The sequence below is a fragment of the Sander vitreus genome, chromosome 3 (genome assembly GCF_031162955.1).
Source record: "Sander vitreus isolate 19-12246 chromosome 3, sanVit1, whole genome shotgun sequence".
NCBI lineage: Eukaryota > Metazoa > Chordata > Actinopteri > Perciformes > Percidae > Sander > Sander vitreus.
The window spans coordinates 19,467,005-19,483,217 of record NC_135857.1 but is presented as its reverse complement, the minus strand read 5'-3'; the positions used below and the strand labels follow the sequence as shown (position 1 = coordinate 19,483,217).

The following is a 16,213-nucleotide window of genomic DNA, read 5'->3' as shown; positions in this document are numbered from 1 at the left end:
ACACTGACGACCAAACTTCTAAAGCAGGGCTTAAAAGACCCCTTAACTGAAGGAGAGATGGACAGGGACCCCCTACTACATATTGTATAAAATTTAAGTTGAAAATTAAACTGGCCTACAATAATGTGTAGTGCGGCCTAAAGCCTTTATACATGCCTTTTAGTGCATAGAATACTAATGGCATCATTTTAATAAATCATCTTTTATGGGGCACAGTGAATCTTTAGGATGAATTGTATCTGTGGGTGGCTATCTTAGCGACTATCTTACCTAGAGGCCAGTAAGCCTATCGTCAATGGGATTTATATTTGCTAATAATATGTGGGAATTATGTTTAGACATTTTAATTTTTGGGGAAAAAAAACTTTCAAAAATTGACAATAATTTGGAGGCCCCCCTGCAGTGACTCGGAGGACCCCCTAGGGATCCCGCACCCCCTGTTGAAGATCTCTGTTCTAAAGTGATCTCTCTCCTGATTTAGGGATGCAAAGAACATGGCAAAGGATGTGCAGACAGCCCTCCATGAGATAGGAGAAGAACTGGGAGGCATGACACGCACACAGGCCACCGATTACGTCAAGAAACTGATGACCAAGGGACGCTACTCGCAAGATGTCTGGAGTTAAAGAGCCTCAGAACCAGCCTTGGTCTCACTACTTAAGTGTTGGTTTTAAATTTTTTTATTTTTATTGTGGGTCTTGTTTTTATCAGGACTGAATATAAAAACATGAAACACTTGTTCATCACCCTGGTTCATGAGAGCAAGCAGAAGCAGATGAGGCAAACACTACCTCAGCACAATTGTTGATAAACACATTCAGCAATTTCAACATTACATTATGTATCTGGACCCCCAGTGTGTATCTCCTAGGGTCCTCACTTGAGCCGTGGTCTCAGACCAAACAATGGTTACCCTGTCTGGTTTCTCCAAGTCTCAAGTGATTGAATTTGTGTAATTGGGTTTTTGACTGCAACTTAGGTGCTTGGAGGTTGGGTGTGGGGCCCGCTGGCTTGAAATTCCTCAATCAATCATACAAATGCAACAAAGAGTCATCTTCATTTCAGACTTAGTTTTGATTACATTTATTTTTACATTAATGAGTCAATCGGAGCAGCTTTATCAACTGATGACGACTCGGGGGTGGGGCAGGGACTCGCTGCGCCCCACCTCTGGATGTACATGATATAATTCCATTGCTTAATAGATTGTCGACGTAACCACAGCAGATTATATTGGATCGTACATCTAAGTGACTATACAGAGCATTGTGTGTTCCTGTTGCAGTGTGAACGCTCGGAGACGCTTTAGACATGAAAGGGTGCTGATCTTAGTGTCTCTGAGCTGATCTTGTCATACTTTTAATAGTACTTAAAATACATTAAATGTTTTAGAAAATACGTTAACATTCTGTGAGGAAAATGTTTGATGTAACAAACTGCATCATGGGTACAATTACGTTTTCCTTTGTATTTTGACAAGGGATTTTGCCTGTTATGCATAATTTGCTGTTTATTAAAATCAGTAACAATAAACTTTTTAGAGGCACAAAAAATCATGTAAAGGGGTAGATCATTCATAGAAAAATGTGAGATTATGTGCATTTTATGCATTTCAACATGATGAAAATGAATTTGTAGGTACCCTGTAATAATTGTAAAATGTCATTTGAAATATTGGCATTGAAACAGAGGTTTTGTTTATTTTATATGCATCTGATGGCAGGAGTATGTAATGAAATGTAATTGTCTTGTTGTTTTTTTGTCCAATCACATATGCACCACAACATGGAGAAGATGACCAGACATATCAAAACATTTAGTCTCCCAGCATCTGTCAGTCAGTCCTTATCTCAGTACTTTTGTGTGAATATGGGAGTTTGAGGAGGTCAGCAAACCACATGAAGTGCAGCCTGTGCCTTTTTTAACACTGCCTTATGTATTAATTTAGCATTTAAACCCTGACACTTAACTGTCTTTTTTAATAGTTATTTTTCCATGCTTACATTATGATAGCCACTTCATCCAGTACTGTCTCTGTTTTTGTCCTTCCACTTTATGATGTAATTAATTGATTTTATCAAGGCATGCCTGTTTTTCTGAATAAAATTGGAATAATTTGTCGGGTTAATTACTTTTTTTTCTAATTAAATATGGTTAAAGTTTGAGTATGTAACTGTTCTACAATGTATAAACTCCAGCAGATTATCTCAACCATCATTTAGCCATTTGTCATCAGATGTGAGGTTTTAGCTTCATTCACGCTAATACTCACGAGGCAGTATTGTTGAGAGAAGAAAATCACACAGGGCTGCAGTGTGTTTATGTTTAAATTGTGTTGTAATCATGAGTGACTTAACAGTGACCTTACCAGCAGCACCCTCTCCAAGATATGTACTGAACTATTGGTAAAAGTTAGTTGAACAAAATCTGTTATAGGGACTGATATGATAAATCCTGTTCTGGGTTACAGCACTGTATTTGGGTCCAGAAACATTTCATATAAGAACAGCACAGGTGGAACTAATATCGTGAATGATGATGACTGATTATGTTTCAATTAAGTTCCCCAGTAAGACAAGACGGACACATCTAAATGGAGTACATGGAGTACTAAATGGAGTACAGCCATCAATTAAAGTATTACTTGCACCTGTGCTTTTCCTACTGTGACACATCTGTGAAAAAGTTCTGTTGGGTCAGTCATTCTCAGACACACACAATTACATTTATTAGAAGTAACCACACAGCAAGTTCAAAGTCTCTGCATGTAGACTTTGATTCTGCCTTAAAGATACACTTACCATACATTTTTAATAGCTGAAACTTGCAAAAACACAGATATGCTCCTCTAATTTTCAGTGTCTATTTAGAGAGAACTTAGATGGAGATACCATCAGATATGACAGCGAAATAGAATAATATGCATTCGGCCTTTCTTTTTAAACTAAAAAGAGCACACAAACTACCGTTCTAGCAGCAGATGGCGGTATTATAACTTAGCTTTAAATACGACCAGTCCTTTCAAACAGGAAGTAGAAGAAGAAGAAGAAGAAGAAGCAGCAGCAGCAGCAGCTGCATAAGGGAAGTGTCGCAGAGTGTTCAGCTCAATTCTGTGGCGCTGCGTAGATGTCAACCTGGGTTTTTATCAGCTAATCAGAAGAAACAGACTTCAGTGTATTTTTTAACTATATATACAACGTCACAGAATGGCCACTGGTAAGTCAACATGTCTGTTGATTGCTTGTGTTTCTTGAATAGATAATGAAAAGTGGGCCGAATAGCATTGTAGCTAAATTAGCTGACCACCGCGAGGCCAGAAGGAGGGCTCCGTCTATCTCATGGAACATGGCTCATCTTTCACTAGAAGAACAAAGTTAGCTTTGCCGGGTGTTTGAGTAAACTTTTTTTTTTTTTTTTTTTTCGGTGCTGAGTTTATTCTGTGATCGCACTTTACTGTACTTTTTTTAAACCCGTGACTGTGCCGTAACGCCAGTATATGGAAATACCGCAGAGTGAGCAGGGCCTTGTCGCGACTAGCTAGCTAACTCAAGTTAGCTCAAGGTGTCTGCTAGCTAGCTAGCATGAATGCGCCTTTGTTTATACCGATGCTATTGTTACCTGCTAAACGAGACACGGTTTGCGCTACTTGGACAAATGTAGTTTCACAACAAGTTGGTAATATTCACATCTAAACAGTTTGGTTTAAATCAAACTACCGAGGCTGGACAGCAATTATAAACCTATGGTAGTTTGTCTCGTTTCAAGAGTTAGCCCAAGCCTAGACCAAACTGACCGCCATTTTTACCGAATCGGCGTGGTGACGGGATTGTTTTAGTGTTGGCGGCACGGTGGCTCAGTGGTTAGCACTGTTGTACAGCAAAAACACACGGCTTAGTACTGGGTGGGTTGCATGCTAGCAAGACATGCATGCTAGGAACTCCTGCCATTGCCCCTGACTTAGGTACTGGCAAACTGGAGTTTGTTCTCGGACTATGCGTGCCTAATGTTACTGCTTCTAGCTAAATAGTTAGGATGGGTTAAAGGTAAATTCCTTGTACTTGGCAAATGTATCGTGTGTGTGTGTATGTGTGTATATATATATATACACACACACACACACAGTGTGTTTTGTAATTAAAAATTATTTATATGGAAAAATGTGTGTAATAAATCCCAGCCAACCTTTTCTGTGGTAACAAGAAACCGTTTTATTTCCTTCAGATTCGGGCTATGGTGGCTCACAAAGGTAATGTTCAAACAAGCATCTCATTGATTCCCTATGTTAAACCGTTGTACACATTCTTATTAAAATACATTATTTATATATATATATATATATATAGATATATATATATATATATATATATATATATATATATATATAAAAACTGACCTATTATAATTTTTAAATCCATCTATAACCTGAAGTTAACTGCTTATATCATGTCTTTGTAGCTATGGGTCATATGGCGGGCAGCAGAGTGGACAGGTAAGACCCTGCCCCAACTTACTATCTGTTGGCGTTATAATTTTAAATCAGTTTTTTGGGGGTGGGATTATAACATGTCTAATTGGTCATTCTGATTGACAGGGTTATGGACAAGGAAATGGCAGTGGCGGTGGCTCTTATGGGGGACAGAGTTACAGTGGCTATGGACAGCAAGGTGTGGCGACACAAGGTATAGTATGTCTCTTTTAATAGAAGCAATTTGCAGAACCACAGTAATTGGTACGTTGATACTGATGATTCTCACCAAACGCTTAATCTTTATTTGGCCAACCTAGCTGTAAGGTTATTACCTCTAAAGGGGGAGTTTAAATTAATGAAATGGCAGGCACTGGTATATCCAGAGTTATTTGATAGTAATTAAGACCACAGTATTATGTCACTTAAAGATTTCCAGCAATTTTCCAGAATCAATTTTACATAGGAAGGAAGACTGTGATTGTGTTTATATTTCATGTATGTGTGTCCTTGACCAACTGCCACTTTGCTCATTTGAAAGCCATGATGTCTCTCGCATGGAGGGTGGGCCAAATTCTCTGGGCGGGCAAAGCAGAGAAAGGGGAGGTAACCTTGCTCCTTATGACCTCATAAGGAGCAAGATTCCAGATCAGCCCATCTGAGCTTTCATTTTCTCAAAGGCAGAGCAGGATACCCAGGGCTCGGTTTACACCTATAGGCAGGCTGGGGGAATGCATATTAATGTTAAAAAACCTCAAAGTGAAATTTTCATGCCATGGGACCTTTTTTTTTTTTTTTAAAGATCATTTTCATTAAGTTTATTGACCACGAAACGATGGATTGAACGGTGCATTGTTTTGAAAGAGATTTGATTTTTCTTTTGTGAAATTTCTTTTTGACAGACGGTTATGGCCAGGCTCCGCAACAGAGCTTTGATAATTATGGACAGGAGCCATCTGGGTAAGCTGCTAATATCACATTGTTAGGGACCTTCTTGAAATGTCAGTGCTGTAGTCTGTGCAGCATGATTCTCACTGACATTCTTTGCCTTTTTTAATGGCTTAGTAACATTAAGATGTAAAATATTAAGATTCTAACATACAAGAATTGGAGCATCATTAAACAATCTGATAAACCCAGAGGCATGTGAGATAATGGCTAATGTGTAGATATACTGAAGTGCTAGTCTGTTGATTACGCAATATAGTATATTTTACTGTTTTCTGCTTCACTTTATGGTTTATTTTTAATTGACAACTGCTTGTCTTACCTTCCTGATGACCAATAAAAACTCTAATAGATTAAAATATTTGGCATCTCTATTGTGCTAACTGTAATGATTTTTGCTAAAACCACTTCAAGGTATGGCGATAAGTTGTCGTCAACATCGTCTTCTTACGGCCATCAAGGTTCCTATGGTAGCCAGGGTCAAGGAGGAGACAGCTATGGACAGCAAAGCTCCTTTGGTGGGCAAGGAGGTGGTGGCAGCGGAGGCAGCTATGGAAGATGGAGTGAAGGTACAAATAACTAGATTTTGAATTAATATAGACTAATTACTGGATGAGCAGGTGCTTCGGGGCCTCTGGCCTTTTCAGCTATTGTGCAGTGGTGCCCTTGTTGTACCTGAATGTCATTAATGAAGCCTACAAGGAGGATGTGCTGTAATAAGACTATCCACATGCTTATTAATAAAGCCTTTATCTATCCAGAATGACATAAGAACACTGAAAATAATATGCATGCACTTCATGTAGCAAATAAGGGGTTTTTTTTTTTTTTTTTTTTTAACCACTTTTAAAACGAATAACATTAGACACCAGTATCAACTTGTGAGGTAGCTAGTTTTCCAATCAGCCACCGTCCGCTCAATAACCAGCGATTTGCTGATATAAATTCACACAATGTCAGATATTCCTACACCCTTTTTCCTTTTGAAACACAAATACAACAGTACACCTTCAAGTTTCTTTCACCTTACTAAAGGTCTTTACACACTGGGGGCGAGACAAATGACAAGTATGCGAGAATTTCGCATCAAAACTATCCATACTGGCAGCGATGCAAATTTGCGACCGTTCAATAAAAGGTTTGAATATTCAAACCAGCTCATCACCCGCGGACAGTTAGCATAACGGAACAGTTTGAGATCCTTCCGGGGATGAAGGTGAAGCGAGTGAGAAAGTGATGGTAGATCCGGTGTGAGTGGATGAGAAAGAGGAGAGTTAAAGTTTAGCAGTGAAGATATCAAGTGAATAATTGGCTAGACTCTGCAGTTTGAGCCCACAAACGCTGCAGCTCCTCAAGACCAATGGAGGTGTCTTGTTTCCCGGCTGCTGAGTGGAGGGATGGGTGCTTTCAGACCACGGTCGGGAAGCAGAAAAAAGCTACTGTAAGCTATTTTGCATTTCCTGTTGGCGAAATGCGAGTCAATTTAATGTCCTCAGGTTAACTGGTGTGCCGTGTAGCCTATAGGTCTAGGGCTTTTGTTGTGAAAGGTAAGAACAGAAGAGATGTCGCTGCTATTGCTGGCATTTTTGTGCTACTGGGTTGGCTCGCTGAATCGGGCAAGCGTTAATGTCAAGCCCTGAGTCAGGTTGGGTAGTACTCAATAAATCTCTCTGTACACTAGGTGAAGGAGGTGTTCAGGGTGGGAGGTTTGGACGTGACCAAGGAGACCGTAACGAAGGAGGAGGGGGCTACAGAGGCCGAGGCCGTGGCGGCTATGACCGTGGCGGTTTTGACCGCAGTGGTGGATATGACCGCAGTGGTGGATATGACCGCGGTGGAAGAGGTGGACCTCCTGGTATGGGGTAAGTTGCATAGTGCCACTGCCCCCAAGGTACTTCCTATACACTGTGAAATATGAGACATGACTTGTTGTCACTCAACACTTCAACCATTAACTACAAACCATCCACATAGATGATTTTCACCACTCATCTGCTTTGTGCCCTGGAACCCCAAACTTAAGTAATTTTTCATCCAAAGTTGTCACCGATCACATGAGTAACATTCACCACCCCTCTGCATTGTGCTCCAGGTGCCTGAACCTTTTTCAAAACTTGATTCACCAGAAATTTTCAAGACTTGCTGGTATTATTTCCACATTGCTGTTAAGATCAAATGATCGTTAATGATGCATAAGTGGTGGTTAATTAGAAATTAGTTGTTTTGACCGACTGAGGATCTACTTGTTATCATTGGGATCTTAGGTAAAGCTATGAATGACTGAACATGTCTGCCACAATAGGAGCTTAAAAGGCACCACTAGGGTTGCAAAGGGTCAGGAATTTCAAAGGGAAGTTACGCTTGGGAAGTTTGAAATATAAAATGTTTTTAATAGTGAACGTATTTGAAAGGGAAATGTACATAAAAAGCTATATTAGGTCTTATGGCATATTTTAGTTAAGTGTGCCCATTTAATTGAAATTAATTATAACCATGCACTGCATTCAACAGCACACTAATCACATACTGTACATCCAGGTAATTGGCCAGCATCCCATTAAATGGAATTAACCCTCTGCGTGCACAGTGCATGCTCCTATCACATGTGCAGCCAAAGGACTACATGCTTTCATGTAACTTTTAATTATATTACTAGACAGTGTGTATATATATATATATATATATATATATATAAAAAAATTCAGATTTGCAATGACTCCCTTGGTCTATATTCTCCCGCATCCTGGTTGAAGTGGTTAACTTTACCGCTGATGCGCACGGCTCTCTGGCGGAAGTCAGGTTGCCCTGGTAAATGGGCTAAACATGGAGCTAACTAATGCTCTGTTAGCGCTGATAGCGATCCCCGTTTCCTCCTCTCTCCCTTTGTGAACTTCTGTTCAGCGGTCTGAGCACAAATTTTAAAAACAGATTTTGTTTTAAAAATGGTCTGCCAGACAATGATCAGAACCCCGTCCATGGCAACAGTCTGTTATAACGGAGCGTAGAATGCTGTGATTGACCAATCAAACTTGAGTATTCAACCATGTTGTGTAAATTCTGTGTAACAGATCGTTGCTAGGTAAAACAGACTGTTGCCATGGATGAAGTTTTGATCATAGACTCTGCAGGACCATTTTTAAACCAATAAAATCCTGTTGCACACAGCCCACATTGTCTTGAATTTTTCAGCGCATCTTAACCCATTAGTGAACTAACTTACCACAAGGCACATTTCACATGAATGTTTGTCTGCCTATATGGTGAAAGGTTTGTTTCTATCTGCATACAACATGGTAAATCAAACCTGATCAGTTAACCCCTATATTTCCATGTTATTCCTGTTAATTCCCATGGACAGTTTTCACCTCCTGACTTCAGAGTTTTGCCACCCTAGGCACCAAAGACGTGGTTGTGCAACCATATTATCCCAGACAATGGGCCAGGCTTTGTTGATTCTGCATAATAAGTCTTAAAAAAAACAGCATGTCATTTTCAGAAGCTCTATTACATTAAATACAAAATGGAAGAGGTCTACCTAAAGTTTTCTGTAAGGTGACAATGCTGCAGCACATTAAGATGATAATAAAACGCGTGAAAATGTGTGCTCCACACTGAGATACGCTATGAACCATAATTTTCACCATTGGGGAAACTGTCCTTTCCCCTTTTTAGGTCCTGCAGAATAGCGCTTCTCAGTTTTGAAGAGAGATTCTAGTTAAGGTGCCCTCTGAGGGGTGTGTTTCTTGTGCCCTGAGCACCACATGATGTTTTTTTTTTTAACAGTAGAAACTCCACTGAAACGATGCCCTTAGACCTGGAGTCACATCTTCTGCTGCTTCACATTTAACAGGTTTCATTCAAGTGTTGTATATTTGACAATGGCGAACATGTGTGTTGTGTTAACATGGATCTACATTTTATACTACAGGTGTTCAGAGTGAATGAACTAAAACTTCGACCTCAGTTAAAGGATCTCATATACGCACTCAGTGGAAGATTGCTTATCAGTTTGACACCGATTTGGCTAATGTTAACAAAAGAAGAAAAATCAATCAGCTGGTTTTCCAGCTCTTGGTATCCAATCTGGTTATGTAAAAAAAAAAGTACCAAATTCATTGTAAATGGTGACTAAGATGTGACTGTCTTCGCTCATCTACCCAATTGTTCAGTCAGAGCTGCCTAGTCGTCTGTTCATTGATCTTTAATGTCAAAGACTAACTCATTCCTCGTGTGAGACATTTCCACCATAGTCGCACACCCTGGCAGGAGTGCATACTGATGGGGATGTAGGGGAGCTTTGAGCTCTCAGTTGGGACAAAGGAAAAGCCATCATATCTCCAATTTTTCCTCTGCAGAGGTGGTGACCGTGGTGGCTACAAAAATTACGGTGGTAAGTGACGAGCATCAGAACTGTGTCGGTGGGGGAGGAAAGAACTTAAGTTAGCAAAAAAGAAAAGGGAGGGGGATTTAAAGAACTCGGTGAATGCCACCATTTTCATGTCCAGATCCCAAGGGACTCCACCTATTAATCTTAACAGGGTTTCTCTTAAATGACTTCAGATATGGTAAAAACATGGAGCCTGAGTTTTAAAATAATGGTATTGTTGCATGAAGACGAGGGCTGATTGTAAATGACAGAGGTGCTCCCAGGACGAAAAAGGGAAAACTTTCTAAAACTGGAGACATTTTGATTGTTTTCATTTCTGGTGTAAGCTCAAGAGAAAAACCCAGAACAATTCTGTTCTTGTTGCACGGTGTTGGTATGTGATGCAACGGTCATCAGACCCATCAGAGAGCTGTAAACATGGACATTGTTTAATTTTCTTTATCGTTATGCATTGCTAGGGATGAAGTTAATAATTTGTGTGAAACAGTTTTTAAGATTCCTTGCTCAAGTGTTCTCTTTCACCCTCTCCTCTGTTTTATAGGCTCACGAGACTTTGACTCAAGGGATGAACCAGGTAAGACTCTTTGAGCATTACATGATTAAATAACCTGATTTGTACTGATAAATGGGCTCTAATTTCATATCTGTCCGTCACTGTAAATTAATATCATCCTTTAATACCCAGTGCGGAAAGTTAGTTTATGGCATATGCCAGTTCTGAGCTTAAGCAGAACTGAAATTCCTTGTAGTATTAATGTATTTGAATTTGCAGTGTAATACATTTTAATGTTAATCAGATGATTTAAATTGAATATGGATTTCTGAAAATCCATGTTTCTGCAAAGAAGTTATCAAAAAGCAGTGAGTTGCCATGGTTACCCATATAGATGGATTTGTGATATCCTGCAATGTACTTATTGTATGAGAATGAACACTTGTAGTTACGTTCTACTTCTGCCTGTGTGATGGACACAGTATTTCGCCATATGAAATTAGTGATGGCCAAATGTAGCTTTGTGAACCATTTTCTTTATTTTCTGAGCTCACTAGATGGCGCTCTCTGTTCAAAGAAAAAGGTTAAAGGAATGGCAATAGTGTTTTCAACCCTTTGTTGAAGAGAGCCCCATCTAGTGGGCTCAGAAAAAAGAGAAAATGGTTCACAAAGCTTCATTTGGCCATCGCTGTATAAAATGACTCCTAATAGAATCATTGCTGACCTCTTCTTTTCATTGATCTCTTCCACAGCTGGTGAGCAGGACAACTCTGACAACAACACCATTTTTGTCCAGGGACTGGGAGAAGATGCCACAGTTCAGGAAGTCGGTGACTTCTTTAAGCAAATTGGTATCATCAAGGTAATTGAATTATTCTCTTGGCATGTTCTTACTCACTTACACAGGATCATGCATCCTAATGACCATGAAGACTTGATTAAACAGTCTGTATAAAGTGTCTGAATGCATCTCTAGTTTGTTACTAAGGTGATAGAAGTATTTTTTTTTTATATATAATTTTTATTTATTTAGCAAAAACAGTGTAAAGAGATTTCACACGTGAATCTTATTTATATTTCAAGTCCTTCACACTCGGACAAGACATAAATAAAGAAACCAAAAACAAACGTAACAAACATAAATGCACTCATAACGCTTTTCATAGTCCCTAACATTAATATTAAAATTTATAAAATCTAATTCTGAGATTGCCAGGTCTTCAAAAAGTCAGAGGTTCTGTCTTTACTCTTACAATAAATGCTGTCCATAACAATCTTATAATAATGTCCATAACAATATAAGTATTTAAGTAATTCAATAACACAATTGGCATGTCTTTATGGAAATTATTGTACTTCATACTTCCTCCCTTTATTGCTGTCACTCTTTATCCTTTGAACCAGTCACCAGTTAAGATTTAGTTGAGTGTTAATTTATTTGTGTTAATACCTGGCACCTAGCCCAAACTGGTGTAGAAACGATAAATGCAAATGTAAGCTCTGAGAAATCCTATTTTCGTTTTCTTCTTTTAGTTGAACAAGAAGACTGGCCTGCCAATGATCAACATCTACTCTGACAAGGCCACTGGTCAGCCAAAGGGAGAATGCACAGTGTCATTTGATGACCCGCCCTCTGCCAAAGCTGCTATTGACTGGTTTGATGGTAAGAGCACTGCTGTATTTTCCAATTTCTCATATCGTACACATTAGGCCTGCACAATTTGGGGGAAAATATGAATCACAAATTATTTTTTTTAGCTTAGAATTGATATCACGATATTCTGCCACGATTTTTCTCAAAGCGTAATGTTTATTGCACACATGAACCATGACGAAACAAATTGGCAGTACCAAACAGATTTATTTTTTTTGCTGCATATCATTCCCCTTCTCTCCCCTTTCATGTCTTCAGCTGGCCTATCACAAACGATTTATCGTGCAGGCCTAAAACATCATTCAAGGTCCCTTTTTTTTTTTTAACTGATGTTTTCATTTCAGGCAAGGAGTTCAATGGCAGACCCATCAAAGTTTCATTTGCCACCCGCAGAGCTGAGTTCACACAGAGAGGAGGAGCGGCAGGAGGAGGTGGGCGAGGGGGACGAGGAGGTGGGTATTGATGGAGCTGTCCCAGGACTTGAATAGTAGTCAAATATCTAGTTTCAAAACTGAATTGCTTGTGTTAATGCTGCTGCCCCTGACGTTATTTTTATTTTTCGTCGCTTTCAGGTTTCAGAGGTCGTGGTGCTGGTGGTGGAGGAGGAGGACCCAGCTTTGACATTAAGGGAGGTGACTGGCCCTGTCCCAACAGGTTTGTATGTCTTTATGTAAGTTAAATAAAAAAAGTTAATTTACAGCAGAAGGGGCTCATTTAGCCCCTTTGTGAAGGTGAATTTTTATGTCTAAAATGTCATCTGGTTTCTCTGTCCTTAGCTCTTGTGGCAACATGAATTTTGCACGGCGGCAAGAGTGTAACAAGTGTGGCGCTCCTAAACCAGGAGATGGAGGAGGATTTGGAGGTAAGTGTTTTTAACTTGATTTCAATACTGGAGAAAGTTGTTCCAGAGCTTCCCTACTATCTGTGCATATTCCTGAAAACGCAAGGTTGTCATCCATTCTACGAACTATTTCTTCCCATGGATATGAACACTTCGTTTCTGCAGTCAGCCCGACAGGCAGGTTACCCAGCAGCTGTCCACTCTGCTGCTGACATATGGCATACGTGTTTACGGAGTTGGTATGAATTGGATAATTGCATCAAATAAAAACGGTATATACATAATTTTAAAGTCCGTCAATTCAGAGCAGCGGAGACTAATCCATAAGCTGCAACTATTTTGATCGATTTAATCGGTAAAATTCCAGCTTATTAAATTCTTCTAGTTTATTCACTCGTCTATGAAACTGAATATCTTTGAATTGTGGACACGATATTTAAGTACGCCATCTTGGGCTTTGGATAACATTGATCGGCATTTAAAAAAAAAAAATGACTAATTGATTTTCGAGAAGAAAATCTCACCGATCACAAAACGATTACGGTTTTGAGTCGCAAATCAATTTTCAGATCGGCACAAAAAAGGGAATTTAAATGATTAAAAATGATTACTTTTTTCTTTTTTTTTAATATATAAATATCACGTGTGTATGTAAATCACAAATATTGAACAGGTGGTGGCCAAAGGGGGCAACCCAGAGGCCTGTCGTTACTGTCGACCTGCTTTTAGTTTCAGTGCTGGTAACGTTAGATGATGGCTCAGCTCAGGCCAGGCGCCAGGACAAAGTGGGGCAGGCCGGGACATGTTTTTCCATCTTTCAATTTCAGTACCTCAAACAGCGTGACACGCGCTCCTTCTAAAAGTGACTAAATATAATTTATGTTGATGCAGAAATGTGGAACCCAAATGATACCAACCCTATTCCTGAAGCAATTTTTAATTTATTTCCTCAGCATATTAGGTCATATTGTTGATTGTAATGGCCATTATTTGAACAGTGTAAATAATAAAATTATTCATTTGAATTGAAAAATTTAAAATACTTTCACAGCAAAAATTATGTATGATTAATTTAGATTAGAGTATGAAATTAGATTACATTTTTTAATGTAGTATTGGTTTTGTTTTACTGACATAATTGACTGTTTGCAGATCGTGGCGGCAGAGGTGGTTATGGCGGAGACCGAGGTGGTGGCTTTAGAGGTCGTGGAGGTTTCCGTGGGGGAGACCGTGGGGGAGACCGTGGGGGCTACGGCGGAGGTGGCGGAGGATTCGGAGGGGGTTACAAAATGGGAGCAAGGTTGGTTGCATTCTTTCTTTTTTAATTATGACCAGAATGGGGTGCAGCCTGTCTGAGATTAGTCCAGAAATTCTGAATCTGTAACTTGGTTAAAGACAAATGCTGTGCCCCATTTTCACACAACTAAAAATAGAATAGAATTGGGCATTGAGAACCGATTCCTACTTGGAATCGTTTTAAAAATTACGATTCCAGTGGAATCGTTTCTTTATTGGAATCGTTTGGAGGATTTGGTTTCAAATCTGATCATGGGTTCCAAATTTAACATGCACAAGTTTTGGATTACGAAGCAGCCAGGCGCTTATTGTGTTGCAGCCTTTGAGCACAGTAAGCGGCGCTCTAGTGTGGCTTTATTTTATGTGGAAAAAGCCTGGTAAAACTGCAACCCACCATTGAATCAAAATAAACTTTCCTCTTATTTGTGAAATAAGCCTGTGACCCGTTTCAACTCCACCGCTCAAAGAATCAGAATCGCGAATCGATAAGAACCGGAATTGAAAGGAAGAATCGAAATTGGAATCAGAATTGTTAAAATCCAAATGATGCCCAACCCTAATACTAAATGTATACCATATGTACTATATACCAATTTAAGGGTAACACTTTACTTGAAGGTATCTACATAAGAGTGACATGACACTGTCATGAACTCATGACACATGAAACATAACTTGTCATGACAAAAACCAAATGACACTTAACTAAAAGACGTGTTATGTCCATAAACGTTTGGCTTGTTTGACACGTTCATGAAAATGTCATGTCACTCTTATGTAGATACCCTCAAGTAAAGTGTAACCCAATTAAGTATACTTGATTTTGTCACTTTCTTAGTGTGAACACACTACATAGCAAATTCCAAATTGTGTATTTATCCTGGCACCAAGGCTCTTTAATGAAATTAACACCATTTTAACTCCCTGCTTTTTAAGAAGCTAAGTTGTGAAGTGTCATAAATATTCATGCTACGCCCTTCAGTGTTTTTTGTGCCATTTGAGGGTTTTGATATATTGCTGCTCCCTGAAGGTGACGTGCTGCATTAATCGAGGGTTGTTCAAGGAAGGACGGTCACCTTTTATTAGTCTCGCTTTGCCAGAGCATCCTCCACACACTGCGGCTGAGGGTCTGGCTAGTCCATGTAGCATTCCGGGATGAGAGAAAAACGTGCTCTGGTTTATTGGCGTTTCTTTAAACCAATCACAATCTTCATGGGCGGAGCTAAGCTCCTCACAGTGCCACTACAAAATATCCCCGGGAAGGAAGTTGTTTTGGTGTAACGTGTACATTTAAAAGTTGTTTTAGTCATGCGAGAGAACTCCGATGGGACAGAGTCTAGCTAGCTGTCTCAATTTACCATGCAGAGATCTGAGGAGCAGTTAATCATAATCCTCATAAATCCACCAGAGTTTATTATTCCAACATAAAGAAAGCAGAAGGAAACTGACATCGGTGAAATGACGTGCATCTAGCGGAATTTCCTGCAGCACTATAGCAATCCCGGAAGTGGAACGTTGTGGATATAGACTACTTTTTATTAAAAACAAATTGTTATCCACTTACAAATTTGAAAAGGCGAAGAGGTGGGTGAATGAAGAAACAATGCCATACGTTACCCTCATCATTGTCATTCAGATGATAGCGGTTGATTCAATGACAGTGGTGAATGTTGGTCTTGAAAAATGACAGCTGGTAACTGACATCTTTGTCTTTTCCCTGCAGAGGTGACCGTAGAGACGACAGAAGAGACCGGCCATACTAAGTGTTGAGCAGATGGAAACCATTCCAGCCCTTGAGTTCGCAATGGAGGGTGGATTTAGTTGGGAAAACTGGGGGGAAAGGACCATGGATCAGACATCCTGATCTGTGCACCTTTTTTTTTTGTAGTAGCCAGTGCATCCCAACTATTGCTGCTCATCTGTGTGAGGGACGGATGTGTTGAGCTACTGTAAAGGGACTTTGGGGCTGATTGGCACTGTTGGCATGTGGTCAAAAATTTATTGGGGTTTTTTTCTCTGCTTTTGTTATTTCTTTGTACATCTTTTTAATTTTTCTCAGATTCTAGCTGCAGATGTTTTTGTGAAGTAGACATCGTACCATTGTTTTGTATGAACGGATTAAATGTTTT

The 16,213-nt window shown here is 39.5% G+C and overlaps 2 protein-coding genes across 6 annotated transcripts in view; both read left to right on the top strand.

Annotated features, from left to right (window-relative positions):
- porb (P450 (cytochrome) oxidoreductase b) overlaps nucleotides 1–2,117 on the top strand; it is a 32,754-nt gene extending 30,637 nt beyond the window's left edge. For both annotated transcript variants that reach the window (XM_078246395.1, XM_078246396.1), the window contains one exon: nucleotides 482–2,117. In XM_078246395.1, the coding sequence (XP_078102521.1) occupies nucleotides 482–626 (145 nt within the window). In that variant the 3' untranslated portion in view covers nucleotides 627–2,117. The remainder of the gene's footprint in view (nucleotides 1–481) is intronic.
- A 937-nt stretch (nucleotides 2,118–3,054) lies between these two features.
- Nucleotides 3,055–16,211, top strand: taf15 (TAF15 RNA polymerase II, TATA box binding protein (TBP)-associated factor). Of its 4 annotated transcripts, XM_078246391.1 has the most exons (16): nucleotides 3,055–3,216; nucleotides 4,222–4,246; nucleotides 4,456–4,489; nucleotides 4,592–4,679; nucleotides 5,368–5,425; nucleotides 5,828–5,982; nucleotides 7,095–7,275; nucleotides 9,769–9,803; nucleotides 10,342–10,374; nucleotides 11,046–11,155; nucleotides 11,827–11,956; nucleotides 12,292–12,399; nucleotides 12,520–12,601; nucleotides 12,724–12,809; nucleotides 13,941–14,088; nucleotides 15,808–16,211. In XM_078246391.1, exons 1-16 carry the CDS (start codon nucleotides 3,207–3,209, stop codon nucleotides 15,845–15,847), a joined length of 1,323 nt encoding a protein of 440 aa, XP_078102517.1. In that variant the 5' UTR covers nucleotides 3,055–3,206; the 3' UTR covers nucleotides 15,848–16,211. The 4 variants fall into 4 exon arrangements, with proteins under 4 accessions (XP_078102517.1, XP_078102518.1, XP_078102519.1 ...); XM_078246392.1 differs by lacking the exon at nucleotides 9,769–9,803; XM_078246393.1 differs by lacking the exons at nucleotides 5,368–5,425; nucleotides 5,828–5,982.
- The last annotated feature ends 2 nt before the right edge of the window (nucleotides 16,212–16,213 follow it).